Below are 15,196 nucleotides of genomic sequence, written 5' to 3'. Positions count from 1 at the left end.
TGTAGAGAACAAACGTATGGACACCAAGGGGGGAAAGCCACAGGGGGGTGGGGATGGTGGTGTGATGAATTGGGCGATTGGGATTGACATGTACATACTGATGTGTATAAAATGGATGACTAATAAGAACCTGCTGTATAGGGGGCTTCCCTGGTGGCGCAGTGGTTGTGCATCCGCCTGCCGATGCAGGGGAGCCGGGTTCGCGCCCCGGTCTGGGAGGATCCCACATGCCGCGGAGCGGCTGGGCCCGTGAGCCATGGCCGCTGAAAAAAAAAAAGAACCTGCTGTATAAAAAAATAAATGAAATAAAATTCAAAAAGTCAAAAATAATCATACTAAGTGGAGTAAGTCACACAAAGACAAATATCATGTGATACCACTTATATGTGGAATCTAAAAAAATGATATAAATGAACTTATTTACAAGACAGAAACAGACTCAGAGACATGGAAAACAAACTTATGGTTACCATAGGGGGAGGGAGGGATAAATTAGGAGCTTGGGATTAACAGATACAAACTACCATATATAAATAGGTAAACAACAAGGACCTACTGTATAGCACAGGGAACCATACTCAATATCTTGCAATAACCTATAACGGAAACAAATCTGAAAAAGAATATATATATATATGTATAACTGAATCACTTTGCTGTTCACCTGAAACTAACACAACACTGTAAATCAACTATGCTTCAATTTTAAAAAATTATCCTAAGGAAAAATACCATTGTAGTAGTTGGGCTCCCCTTCCCCCCACCCGTGTTCCAGTAGCATTATTGCAGAATTATGAGAAGAAATAGCTAAGAATGCATCCTCATGAGCTAGTCTCATGCATTCCTGTATTTGGTGCAGTGGTTAAGAATCCACCTGTCAATGCCGGGGACAAGGGTTCAAGCCCTGGTCCGGGAAGATCCCACATGCCACAGAGCAACTAAGCCCGTGCGCCACAACTACTGAGCCTGCGCTCTGGAGCCCGTGAGCCACAACTACTAAGCCCACGAGCCACTACTACTGAAGCCTGCATGCCTAGAGCCCGTGCTCCACAACAAGCGAAGCCTCCGCAATGCGGAGCCCGCGCACAGCAACGAAGAGCAGTCCCCAGTCACCACAACTAGAAGAAATCCCACGTGCAGCAACGAAGACCCAGTGCAGCAAAAAAAAAAAAAAAAAAAAAAAATCTATCTATCTATATATATACATATATTTACAGGGCACCTACGAAGTACCAGCTAAAGCGCTTCATCAATATTCCAGAGTGGCTAGAATGAGCCACATGGCAACCCGAAAATGGATACTGGTTGATTTGTTAACAGTTTGCACACGACAATTTTTTAATATGCTCAGCATGTATTCCAAATGGAATTATCAAGAAATGACAAGCTTCCCTTTCCACCCACGCTACAGATCTAGATTTGGGCATCCGAATGATAAGAAAAGCTAACCATTTGCAATTTTATTTCAAAAGATATTCACCGTGTTCCAAAAACTGGTGGGGGAGTAATTGCCAGGAGAGACAAAGGCTGGGACAGTGGGACCTGATGGCTGGGGCCCTAAGTAAGCAGAGAAAAAGTAAACACACTGTTTGGGACCCTGTCCCTTGCTTGTCAGAGAGAGGGCAGCGGTGACTGTAATGAGGGCTGTAGCCAGGCCCAGAGGCAGCAGAGGGGGCTCTGGGGCTCAGAGTATAAGAGTAACCATGGACTGATATGCTCCAGAACATTTTGGTATATTCCAACATTCTGAGGCTTGTATCCTCATGGCCAAGATCCCAAGGCAGAGCTAAGGTTCAGAAGCCCCCCACTCAAAATTCGTGGCTTCTGAGTAGTCTGTTCTACTGAATGCTGACCAAGAGAAGAAACAAGTTTCTTTTACTTTGCTCTGAAGTAAACTCCTGTTTAGTTGAGATGTTGGAAAGAAGGTGACCAACTCTTGCAGTTTCCCCAGGACTTTCCTGGTTTTAGCACTGAAAGTCCTGTGTCCTGGAAACGCCTTCAGTCCCAGGCAAACTGGGATGAATAGCCATCCTAAGGAAGTAAGAGCCAAGTGAACAGACTGGGTATTTCAGTAACAAACCATCAGAAAAGTGGCTTAAAAAACTGTGACAGGGCAGAACAAATCTGACTCCATATCGGATCTGTTTCTTTAAATCTTTGTATTCTATTGCTTTTGCTTAGAGTTAAGAATGTTGCCTACAGGCTGAAATGTACAGGATAGACCATTCTCAAGGCTCTGACCTTTAAGGGTATAACACTTTACCATTCATGTAGAGATAAAAAGTTGCAGAATAGAGAATAACGTTTGTCTTGTTGGAGGTTTACAGGATCATCCTGACCTGACCTACGTGGACAGCTGCAAGAACAAAGGATTCTGACACCAAGAGGTCTGCAACAACCAACCATGCCCCTCCCTCACCTTGCCTTTAAAATGCTTTGCTGAAACTCCTTCCAGGAGTTTGGAATTTCGGGAGGCATAAGCTACCTGTCTCCTTGCATGGTCCTGCAGTAAACCTTTCTCTGCTCCAAAATGACATTTGAGTTTGTTTGGCCTCAGTGTGCATCGCATGACAAAACCACTATCATTTTTTTTTTTGTTCACCATTCCACATTCTTGGCTAGGATTGGCTGGGCAGTTCTTCCACTGGTCTTGCTGATGATTTTTTGTGTGGCTGTATTCGGCCAGTGTGTTTCGTGGAGGATGGTCTCAGCTGGGATGCAGGGACATCTGGGTTTTGCTCTCCCTGTCCAAGTAACCTGAGGGCTTCTTCCTTTACCATGTGGCCTCTCCAAGGGGCTTTTTACAGCAGGGTAGCTGAAACTCTACACGGTAGCACAGGAAGAACAGGTCTTGCTACTCAGAGTGCGGAACCTGCCTGGCTTCTCAAGGCGTTGGTCTGGAATTGGCACGGTGTACTTCCGCCATATCTTATTGGTAAAAGGCAGTCACAAGTCTTTTAGAATCAAGGTGAGGGGACTATACTAGGAGTGGATACCAAGCGGCAGAGCATGGGAGCTGCCCACGTGACAGTCTACTCCATAAGTGGCGTGAGATGCTCTCCGGGACTCACAGGATTCCCAGGTGCCTGACTCACTTCTGACCTGTTTGCTGGGCCACCTACCTTACCCTTCTCACATTCTCAGAGAGAACCCAATATGAACAGTTTGACCTTCGGTCAGAGGCTTCAAGAGCTCTGGGTAGGTATAGGACAAGTTTATCTCTATTACTCTTGCTTCTGCAAAGTGTACTGAGGATGGTGCATCCCTATTAAGGTTACCAGAAGGTGGGTAAGAAGCAACAGGCTAGGAGGCCCGGGTCTTACACTGCTGGTGCGAGGCAGTAAAGGACCTGCCTCTTTCATGCAATGGTTCTTGGAAAGTGAGTGCCTATGTTCAGGTCAGGGATTACAGAGATCACCAAAGCACAGCACCTGCCTTAAAGGAGCGGACCCTTCTCAGCAAGGAACCTCCCGCCCGCGCCCCAAGTCTTGTGTGGAAGTTTACACAAGTGTCACCATTGGTGCCTCCCTCCTTTCTACCTGTGTCTCTGCTGCAGCTCCAACCTCTGCCTTGACTCGGTTTCCCAGTCGGGTTCCCTCGTTGGGCTGCGAGCCTCCCGAGGGTGTGTTCTTGAACACACAGATAATCAAGGGGTGCATTCTCTCCCTGGGGTCGTCGAGCGGGTCCTCCAGGGAGCACAGCCCAACCCCCTCCATTTCGGAGCTGCTCCACTCGCACCTTCCCGGGGTTCTCCTTCCCTCTTCTCCAACTCCCCCGCCCACACCGCCTTTTTTTTTTTTTTTTTTGCTGGAGAGAATTGGGGCCCCTCTCACCCTCCCCCACCACAAACTCCGCCTTCAGAGAACCCCGGAGCTGCTGCGGGCCCTGCGGCTGCTGCTCGGCTCCCTTCCCTTTCTCCACCAGACCTCCTCTTCCATCACTGCGGGCGTTCTCTGGGCATTTCGACTTTTGGCTTCTTCTCTCCCTTTAGCTCGCCACCCTTGTCACCGCCCGGCCCAGCGCGTCCCGCCTCCGCTCTGTCGCTTTAAGAGGGTCCCCGCCGCCGCGCCCCTCCCTCACCCCTCCTGGCGCTCGGTGGCTCCTCGCCGCCTCTCCCGCTCCTCCTCCTCCTCCCGCTCCTCCTCCTCCTCCTCCTCTCCCGCTCCTCCTCGCCGCTCGCTCCGCTCCTCGCAGCCTCCGCGGACCCGCAGCCATGGCCGACATCAAGACGGGCATCTTCGCCAAGAACGTCCAGAAGCGACTCAACCGCGCGCAGGAAAAGGTCAGAAGCGGGTGGCGGGGACGCGGCGGGCAGGGCCGAGCCGGCCGGGGCGAGGGTGGTGTTGGGGGGAGCGCAGGAGGCCGGGCCGGGGTCGCGGGGACGCTCTGCCCTCCGCCGCAGCCACTGCAGCAAGGCGGCACCCGGCGCTGCGGGGAGCCGGCGGGAAGGCGGGAGCGCCGGGGACGCGTAGCCCCTGTCCCGGGAGGCGCGGGGTTGGCCCGGGTCTCCGGGCTGCCTCGCCGCTCCCCGCGCTCCCCGCCCTCCTGGGCCGGCGCCCGGCACGAGCTGTGGCAGGTGCGGCGGGTCGCCCGCGGCTCCCGGAGCTGAGCGCGTCTTCCTCCCGGCGCCCGCTGGCCGCGCGCCCGCAGGCGGCTGGTGGGGACGCGGCTCGCAGGTCCCGGCGGGAGAATGCGGCGCTGTCCTTCCTCCGGCGGGATTTCCTGGCTACTTGGGTGCAGCAGGAACGAGCGATTTAGCACAGAAGCTACCTCCGAAGAAATCTGTTTGGATTAAGAAGGCCGATCGCGAAGAGCCAAGGGCTTTAATACAGTACTGTGGAGTGAATCCTGAAGTTCAAAACCGAGATCTAGATACACACTTCTTTCTTTGTTTTTTTCTTCCTTTTTTTTCTTTTTGAGGAGTCTCTCTGAATGTGTATCCCTTTTGACGCCAGCGTCCTTTTCTGGAAGGTCAAAAATAAATATGACCTGAACCTAAGAGTTCTCTGCATATTTTTGCACAGAGGAGGGCGTTTTATTGCATGGAAAAAAAAAATCCATGTTGCACGGGTTGGGTTCCCTGGTGTTTCACAAGCGCCTCAAGATTGGTCACAGTAATTTATTTTTCTCCCCGAGAGGTGGGCACAAATGAACGCCATGTCCAAATCAAGCCCAGCCCCGAGCAGTTGGAGAGGTACCGTAGCAGGCACTGGGCTTGCCTGGCTTCCCTACCCACTGCTTGTCGTCAAGACCTTGCCAGCACTGAGGTCTTCATTTGTGTCCCCGGCAAAGGACATTCATATTGTAGATGAAGCATTGTACTTGAAAATGGACACCGGCTAACAAGCCCCGCGGTCTGTGTCACTTGAACTGTGTTCTCTTTCACGTGGAAGTATTTTCCATCCCAGGGATTCTGGATGTTTAGCGGTTTCCTGTTTTACTGGAAGTCAGATTTGCCGCGTTGCCCACTATGACGGTGAATTTCCCTTTTCAGACTTAGGCTCAGGACGCCCCCCCAGTTCCCATTGACCCGCATGAACTCAGCTGAAGGGGGCACTGATTCCTTTGCCTGTCCGCATGCCCAGAGGCTGGGTGGCTGCCTCTCGTCCCTCCCTTCACACATGCATGCTCTCAATGCAGTAAGAGGATTGTATTTCTTTTAATATCTACCCAAGCTCATCCTGAACTGTGATTCTCCTCCTGCCGCTCCTTTAGCAGCTGAATTAACAAGGCTTCCTGCCCCTTTCCAGTCCCTGGTTACTTGTGCAGAAAGTAGCCATGATCTGCTGGATCCTGGCCAGGTTTTGTCATCATTTTTCCATTCTTCATTTTACCCACTGGTAGGTATTCCTCCCCACCCTCTCCCTCCTTCCAAGTAAGTACTTGAATTTTAGGTCTGAAGCTTTTCATTGAATCCACTTCCCATCTGTGAGGGAATTTATTGATACAGTCTGCCTTTTGACATATTAAATTATTTCTTAATCTAGGTCACCAGCTGTTAATATGCCAGAAATAACTGAAAAGAAAATGTAGTCTGACTTAGAGAGCATTCAGACCCTTATGAATTGTTGAAAACTCACTTTTTCATAATGGTGTGTGTTATGATTGCAGTTGTGGTTGGTGGTTAATCAAGGTGGCCTAGGGGAACCTTGAGCAGGGCTTCAAGTGTCCTACTTTCTTCCCTGGGGAGAGCTGCGGATGAAAACTGCCTGTTGTACTTAGCTTAGGTGGTTAAGACACCAAGAGGCTGAGAGTATGAGTTCTGCCCCTGGGTAAGTTCTGAGCCCATGCAGGCATGGGAAAAGGGCGTGTGGGAATCCAGATAAGGCAGCCCAGTCGAGCCCAAACAGAAGCCGCGGGACAATGGAAAGCAATGTGTTGCTCTTTGGGCTTCATAAGACATCTCCCCCAGTGATTCCTTCTTTTCGCATCTTCGGTCTCCTCCTCTTATCCAGATGCCCCATTGCAATGGTGATATGCTACGTATGTGTTTGAGATCCTTTGCTCCTTGTTGCTACCACCACATTTTCTCAAAAGAGTGTCCACTCCCTCGACTTTTCTATCACCTGTACTCCACCTAACAGCCTGCATGCATTTTGGCTCCAAATGCATGACTCAAACTACACTGAGGTAATTTATGGCTTTCTATGAATTTAAGGTACATTTTTTCTTATTGAAAGTCTGTAAAGGTTCATTGGAGAAAGAATGAAACACATACATAAGGGGAAAAAAAAAACCCACCAACAAATTAGGACACATAAATTCTACCACCCAGAGATTTCACAGTCATTTGATATGTATCCCAGTACATTTGTTTCCTTACATATGTGTATATACAACTAAAACAGGCACATCCTGTATGGTTTTGTAACTTATTTCATTTAATAATCATGAACATTTCTTCAAACATATCTTCCATCACTATTATAAGTGACTGAACAGTATTGGAATGTATGAGTTTTAATGGATCCCCTGTTTTTGGACGCTCAGTTTCCAGTGTTTTCGAATATAAATACAATCAGTGAGAAAACTTATAGGGAAAACGTTCCTACACACTCTTAAGTATCTCCTTAGATGAATTCCTAGAAGAAGATTATGGTGTCAAAAGTGTGCTTCTTTTTATTATAGCTAGATTGCCTTTCAGAAAGGTGGTGTCGTTTTACATTCTCACTAGCTGTCCATGGGACATTTGCCAACACCAGATAATAAAATTTAAAGCACTCTTTAGATTTAACATCGGAAAAAATTAGTTCCTGTTTATTTCATGTTTGATTTTTAAAACCCAAACATTAGTTTCTTGCGTTCTTGTTTTGTTTCATTTGTGAATTGTGTGTTTATATTTGTGTCCATTTTGTGTACCATCTCCATCTTGTTATTTGTAAGGGCAGAAACTTTATCAATCCAAACATTATTTCTTCATTTTCTATTTACTTTTTAATTTTTGAGGATTTTTTTTTCCTGTTATAGAGCACATTTATGTTTCTATTATGTGTATGTTTTATATATTTGCTTAAATCTCTCGATTGATTTTGCATGGTTTCTCTTTTGGCTGTTGAATTAGGATCCTGCCACTTGTAAGTATCAGAAAACTCAATTCATATTGGCTTAAGGAAAGAAGAGGATTTAATTAAAAGTAAAAATATCGCTCTTGCACACATAAATTTAAATGAGATTTTAATAAATTTATGTTTGTATTAAGCTATGAACATATAATATATATATATAAAATATATGCACATATGTGCAAATGTTACCTCATTTGATTCTGTGAGGTTGGTACCATTACTATTCCTATTTTATAGATTGGGAAGAGGTCAAGTGACAGGCCCAAGGTCACACAGTATGCAGTAAAGCTGAAGTTTGAAGCCACGCAGTCCAGTACTTCCTCCTTACACGGTACTGCCTCTTATAATTATGAAAACGGCAGGGGAAGACAGGCTTCAGACCTGCATGGAACCGGGGCTCAACCACAGGCATCAGGGCTCAGGTGTCTTTTCCTCATCTCTCATCTCTGCTGTCCATCCTGTCGGCCCCATTTTTGGGCACGTTCTTCTCTTCTGGTGGCAAGATGGCTGCCAGCCCCTCTAGGCTAGGCCACATTTACAGAGAACTCCTCAGTATAGCCCTCATCGGCCCAAATTTCGGCTTGTGCCTATCCCTGGAAAAGAAAATATATCTCTGGCCAAGGGCCAGGGCCATGGGTTGGATTGGCCTGAGTCACAGGCTACTACGGAAGCTGGGGTGGAGAAATTTCCCCTAGACCATCTGTACTGCTGGTGGAGGAGGGAGAATCAGAGCACAGAAAAGGGAATGGGCACTGCGCTGGCAAAATGAAAGGTGTCCACTGCGGTGCACTTCAAAGGCCTTCTCTGCCCAGTTGTTGTGTAAATAATCACATAGCTGGGCTTCCCTGGTGGCGCAGTGGTAGAGAGTCTGCCTGCCGATGCAGGGGACACGGGTTCGTGCCCCGGTCCGGGAGGATCCCACATGCCGCGGAGCAACTGGGCCCGTGAGCCATGGCCGCTGAGCCTGCGCGTCCGGAGCCTGTGCTCTGCCACGGGAGAGGCCACAGCGGTGAGAGGCCCGCGTACCGCAAAAAAAAAAAAAAAAAAAATCACATAGCTAATAGCTTATAACTTAATATTCACTTAAAAATTTCCCATCACGTTAATATATGCACAGTTTAACGAAATCAAATATTAGTAAAAGGCTTATTATGAAAAATAGCAGTCCCCTGTCTCTCCTTTCCTCAACCGCCAGTCTTGTTTCCCCAGAGGCAGCTATTACTAATCACAAGTAAGCTTAAGATAGGAAAGGATCTATCCTTTCTTATTTGGTGAAGACCGGTAAAGATTTAGCTCTCTTACATTCATCCTTCTACTTCCATATCCCCTAATAATAGAGCAAAAATTGTTGATTGCTGAGGATTATATTTTGAAAAAATTAAAGTATAGAAAAAGAATAGATACATGAATATGTATATTGGAATAACTTTGCTGTACACCTGAAACTAACACAACATTGTTAATCAACAATACTCCAATATAAAAAAATTTTTAAAAAGCTTACTTGATAACATCAGAAAAAGTATAATGTTTGTTGACTAAAGTATACAAATCTTAATATTCAGCTCGGTGGATTTTTATGTATATGGATTTCCATATAGCTACCACCCAGATCAAGTTATAGAACATTTCTATTATAAACCAGATATCTGTCATCCCTCATGTCTCTTCTGTTCTTTGTCTTGTTTGTGTTCATACCTTTTTAATTCCTTTACCATCATTTCCCTGATGAACATCTTTTCTTGTGTAACGCTTGTTGGTTATTTTGGTATCGTTTTTGCAAAGTGACTGTTAAAGTTTTTTTGCCTATGTGTTTTATTTGGGTTGCTTGTTTTCTTTTTGGTATGTGGAATAACTTTGCTGTACACCTGAAACTAACACAACATTGTTAATCAACAATACTCCAATATAAAAAAATTTTTAAAAAGCTTACTTGATAACATCAGAAAAAGTATAGTGTTTGTTGACTAAAGTATACAAATCTTAATATTCAGCTCGGTGGATTTTTATGTATATGGATTTCCATATAGCTACCACCCAGATCAAGTTATAGAACATTTCTATTATAAACCAGATATCTGTCATCCCTCATGTCTCTTCTGTTCTTTGTCTTGTTTGTGTTCATACCTTTTTAATTCCTTTACCATCATTTCCCTGATGAACATCTTTTCTTGTGTAACGCTTGTTGGTTATTTTGGTATCGTTTTTGCAAAGTGACTGTTAAAGTTTTTTTGCCTATGTGTTTTATTTGGGTTGCTTGTTTTCTTTTTGGTATGTAGTTCTTTATATATTCAGGATATGAATCCTTTGTCAGATAGACAATTTGCAAATATTTTCTCCAAGAAGGTGGCTTGCCTTTTTACTTTCTCAATGGTGCCCTTTGTGTGTGTTTAAAATTTTAATGAAGTCTTATCTGAAGATTAGGTTTTCCATACAGCTTTTTGTTACCCTAGAGTTAATAATAGCCTTTATTTCTGTTTGCTTATTTTTTTATGAACTATTTAGAATTGTTTGTTCTTGCTTCATCAGCTCTGTCAAATGCCTGTCAATATCATTATCAAAGGTTCGATATATCGGGTAATGCAGTTATATTCTCCAGTGAGTGACACCACCCACAACTCCGCTCTGTTTGGAGCCTCTGCCCTTTTGCTGTAATCTGGGCTGATTTTTTTTTCTAGGCCTGCTACATAGCTGTCATCCTGGGTCTTTCCTTGCCAATGTTGGGGTTGAGGAAGGGACTTGAAGGCACATCTAATGACTGTCCCCCATTGTCATTGTTGTTCTTTATCCTCACTTTCTGTAGTAGTTGGTAGAACCAGGTTTGAAGCTGGAGTGTTTGTGTGTGTGACTGTGCAGTGAGAATTGGCTGCTTTTTCATTGGTTGCCTGTACAGGCACTTTAAAAAAGTAGCTTTCTCTATTCTGCTGAGTTGTTTCCATTCTTTTATCTACTTTTCTGCTTCTGTAAAATGTATTGAACTCATCCACTAGTAGTGCCTCTCTTCTTTTTATCCATGTATGTTCATACCGTTTTATTCCTTTGCTGTTGTTTTTTGTTGGGTTTTGGGAGGACACAGATATAAACACATACAGTCTGCCTGTTTATCCAGAGGCCTTTTTTACTTAAATATTTAATCGCTTTGGGATTTTTTTGCCCATCTTTATTCATTTGTGAAATCCAGTGACATTTATTTGGTCTTAACCCTCCTTGACCTCTATGCAATATTTAAATTGGTGGCGCACTTTAAACATTTTTTTTTTTTTTTTTTTTTTTTTTTTGCGGTACGCGGGCCTCTCACTGCTGTGGCCTCTCCCGTTGCGGAGCACAGGCTCCTCCCGTTGCGGAGCGCAGGCTCCGGATGCGCAGGCTCAGCGGCCATGGCTCACGGGCCCAGCCGCTCCGCGGCATGTGGGATCTTCCCGGACCGGGGCACGAACCCGTGTCCCCTGCATCGGCAGGCGGACTCTCAACCACTGCGCCACCAGGGAAGCCCCCTAAACATTTTTTTAAGATTTAAACTTTTTTAATGTGACTAGTGAGCAGGGAAGACTTTGGTATAATACTAGCCTTTTTCAGCATTAGATTTTCTTTTTTTGTTTTAATAAGAGAGTTATGCTATTTAAACTCTAAAGACATGCACTGTTTGATATTCTTTGTGCCAGTTTATCTGCCCTGAGTAATTATTGTAAAATAATAGGTGTGATTTTTTTTCTTGCATTATAACTTCCCAAGTAAATTGTAGGTGCTTGAGGACAAGGATCAAATGTCCTTGTATGTACTCGATGATGATGTATTATTTGACTTTGTATGTTCTTGCTAGTTTACTTCCCAGTCCTGCAAACACATTGTCTGAAAGCATCCTTCCACATTATTCTTTCTCTCTGACTTTTGTGAAATTATCATAAAGGTGTCACTATCCCTGTCATTTGAATTGTCATTTTGTGGAGGTAGTATATCAAATAAAATTAACCTTATGAGTTCTGAGGATGGTGGGAACTCCATCAATATTTGGTTGAACTGTACTAAATTGTTATTTTTGTAAGTCAAACAGTCAAATATTGGTAAAGTCCTGTGGTTCAACCCCATGCTGATTGTGTGATATGGCAAGAAAAAGAGTGTAGTTTCCTTCCATGCCTAATTGTGTGACATTTGTGGGTTTTTAAAAAAAAAAATTGTTGCCTTGCTGGTGCCCACATCTTGGTTGTTCTCAAAGGGAGACATGTGGATGGTGTTTGTGTGTGCATGTGCTGATGTGTATGTGCCTGTGTTTATTTATTTATGCAGATTGAATGGGAGAAGGAATACCCTGCTCTGACCAGGAGACACTTTCCATGGATCCCAGTGCCTTGTCTGTGGAAGAGTAGCTTGTATGACCATGTTTACCTTTGAGGACACTTTGGAGACTGAGTCTCTGAGACACATCCAGGGTTTCCCCTTTTAAGATCATCAGAAGACTTTGTTGTTGTCCATTTCTACGTTGTACAAGCTTATACCTTCTCATCTACTAAGATAATTTTCTCTGGCTGTATTAGGAACTGACAAAACTAAAAATAATTCTGAGGATATTCTTGACAGTAAGGTTTCTTTCTTCATTTTTCTTTTACACATAAACATGCATATACCCATGCATCCTTCTTTCTCCAGGAATAGGGAATTAGAACTGTAGGGATTGAGATTTTAATATTAGTAAGAGTTATCATTATCCTTTACAACATAGCATATTGTGTGTGTGTGTGTTCCATAAACCATACTTTAAAAGTCAGCTTGTCTATGGACCGATACAACTTAAAATACCTGAAATACTTGTGTAAATAATATGGTCCACTTTACTAGAGGTATAAAACTAGGTCCCATTAGGTCCCATCTAATTAAATGGTTTCAGCATCACATCCAGTGTATCATGAGAATCTCTTACTCCTCCCTGGGGTCCCTGTCTTGTGATAAGTTCAGAAATCCTATGGGGAGGGTCCCTTCTCTAAAGAAGTCTGTGGTTTTTACTATGGCCTTCTGGAAAAGGGTTCTAAAAGGGAGTCCAGCATTCAGATGTCACTCTTGTCCCCCAGGGTGAGCACGGCAGTGTGTCAGGAACATGGTGGCTCCACTGATGGTTCTCACAGTGAGGGCAGGGCCAGGAAGCCTTTCTCTCTGGGATTATACTCAACTATGGCCACTGTGTCACAGCATGCCTGAGCTCCAAATATGTGAGCTCTTTATCAGTGGGCTTATTATATCCAAATATACTTTCACATATACACACAGCTTCTCGCTCCAAGATTTCCCATCATGCCACGGTTTCTAAATTAGGAAATTCAATATCAGCAAATACTGATTATCCATTCCATTCTATGCCACTCCACTCTGTTCTGTTTTTAATAACATGCTAAGGCGACATACCAAATTGATTTCCAGCCTGCAGTTTGGGAATACTACCTTAGAGGACCTCCAGCATCCTTTCCTGTAAGCTGACTTTCTTTTGGGCCATCGGTCCATTTAAGGGTGTGTGTGTGTGTGTGTGTGTGTGTGTGTGTGTGTGTGTGTGTCTGTGTGTGTGATTAAGTTTCAAAAAAATGTTGTGAAGCACTTTGTGAGGGGATGAGTCGAGAAGGCAAAGAGTATTTAAAAAAATGTTCTGACTTTTTAAGGTCTGGGAATTTCCACTTGACTCTTCAAACACAATTTTTTATTTTTCTAGCCACTTAAATTAGGGGCTGTCTGAGTAGAACTCCCGAGGAAATAAATGAGCCTGTGGGCTTGTATGAAGGGATAACAGATGTAAAGATTTCTTATGTTGCAGATAATTTTCCAGATATTCTCTATAATGGCTAACATTTACATAATGAAGCTGCCATCATCACAGAGTTTGAGGAATTCACTGATGAACATAAGACTACATACACAGCATTGTGCAAAATTAACATGAGAATAATCACGTTTTCCTGAGAACACATCCACAGGCCAACTTTTAATAAGTGAAGCTGAAACTTCATTCTTACTGATTCAAAGTAAGTCTAAATTTAAGTGTAGTGCTTAAGTAGATATATTTCCTGAATATATATTGAGTAAATCTCTTACTAGGAATAATGTTGGATAAAGCCATGAAAAAGATCTTAGTTTTGAAATATTTGCTATGCATAATATACTTATATAAATTTTGATTACCCTGAAGCTACTTAGATGGACGAAAATCAGAAAACCATGATTTTGGTCATTTTCATCTTATTCTCATATAGTTCTTTAGTTGAAAGTTTAGTTCATAAGTGGGAAGACCCTGAAAAAAAAATATATGTGTGTGTGTGTGTACATATATATATGTACACACACACACATATATATACATTTTTTTCTATCTTAAAGTGCCTATACTGATTTAATAAAATACAAATGGACCTATGAATAAATGCACTTTTGTTACGGCACCTGACACTTGTTGAGTAAAAGGATGCTAAATTTACATATTCTAATTAATATATTCGATTGTGAAATCAACCTGATAAAATTCAGTTATTCATTTAGAATCATTTATTAAGAATCTAAAAGACACATGCACCCAACGTTCATTGCAGCACTATTTACAATAGCCAGGACATGGAACCAACCTAAATGTCCATTAACAGAGGAATAGATACAGAAGATGTACCTATATTCAATGGAATATTACTCAGCCATAAAAAAATGAAATAATGCCATTTGCAGCAACATGGATGGACCTAGAGCTTGTCATACTGAGTGAAGTAAGTCAGAGAAAGACAAATACCATATTATATCACTTATATGTGGAATGTAAAAATATGGTACAAATGAACTTATTTACAAAACAAATAGAGTCACAGATGTAGGAAACAAACTTATGGTTACGGGGGGGGGGAGATAAATTGGGAGATTGGGATTGACATATACACATTATTATATATAAAATAGATAACTAATAAGGACCTACTCTATAGCCCAGGGAACTCTACTCAACACTCTGTAATGACCTATGGGAAAACAATCTAAAAAAAGAGTGGGTATATGTATATGTATCATTGATTCACTTTGCTGTACGCCTGAAACTAACACAACATTGTGAATCAACTAGACTCCAATAAAAATTTTTTAAAAAAAAGAGTCTAAGGCCCAAAAGGCACTTGCTAGGCGCTTGTAATATAGCATTCAACAAAGACCAGCAGGAGGTGGTAGAGAGATAAATCTTTGAATATACTAATAACTAAATAGTTATTAATGAAAAATCATAATTAAAAATTCTGTGAGGAGAAAAAAATCATTTGTAAAGGTAACCAGGGAACTCACCTAGAGTGAGAGGATTGCATATACCTATCTATCTGAAGCAGGTAGATTTTAAGCTAAGATCCTAAGGATGAGTTGTAGCTGTCCAGGCAAGGGGAGCAGGGTAAGAGCGTGGGGATTTTAGGAGTCAGTAAGCATTCTAAACATCAGACTCTTTGCCCTTATTCAACAAAATAAGATAAAAATAAGAGCTGTGAAAAAAAAAAGCTGTAGAATATACAATAGATAACGAGAATCGACTGTTGGCGTTGGCTTTATAAATGATCTCTTCTGGGCATCCCTGGTGGCGCAGTGGTTGAGAGTCCGCCTGCCGATGCAGGGGACACGGGTTCGTGCCCCGGTCC

The 15,196-nt window shown here is 43.2% G+C and overlaps 1 protein-coding gene across 1 annotated transcript in view; it reads left to right on the top strand.

The window, feature by feature from the left end:
- The first annotated feature begins 4,213 nt into the window (after positions 1-4,213).
- Positions 4,214-15,196, top strand: part of AMPH (amphiphysin) — a 200,285-nt gene continuing 189,302 nt past the window's right edge. The window contains exon 1 of the mRNA XM_007110538.3: positions 4,214-4,282. Coding sequence (XP_007110600.1) covers positions 4,214-4,282 — 69 coding nt within the window. The remainder of the gene's footprint in view (positions 4,283-15,196) is intronic.

The sequence above is a fragment of the Physeter macrocephalus genome, chromosome 5, assembly GCF_002837175.3.
Source record: "Physeter macrocephalus isolate SW-GA chromosome 5, ASM283717v5, whole genome shotgun sequence".
In the NCBI taxonomy this organism is placed as follows: Eukaryota; Metazoa; Chordata; class Mammalia; order Artiodactyla; family Physeteridae; genus Physeter; species Physeter macrocephalus.
The sequence above is the reverse complement of the archived record's forward strand: the minus strand, read 5'-3'. Positions and strand labels throughout refer to the sequence as shown.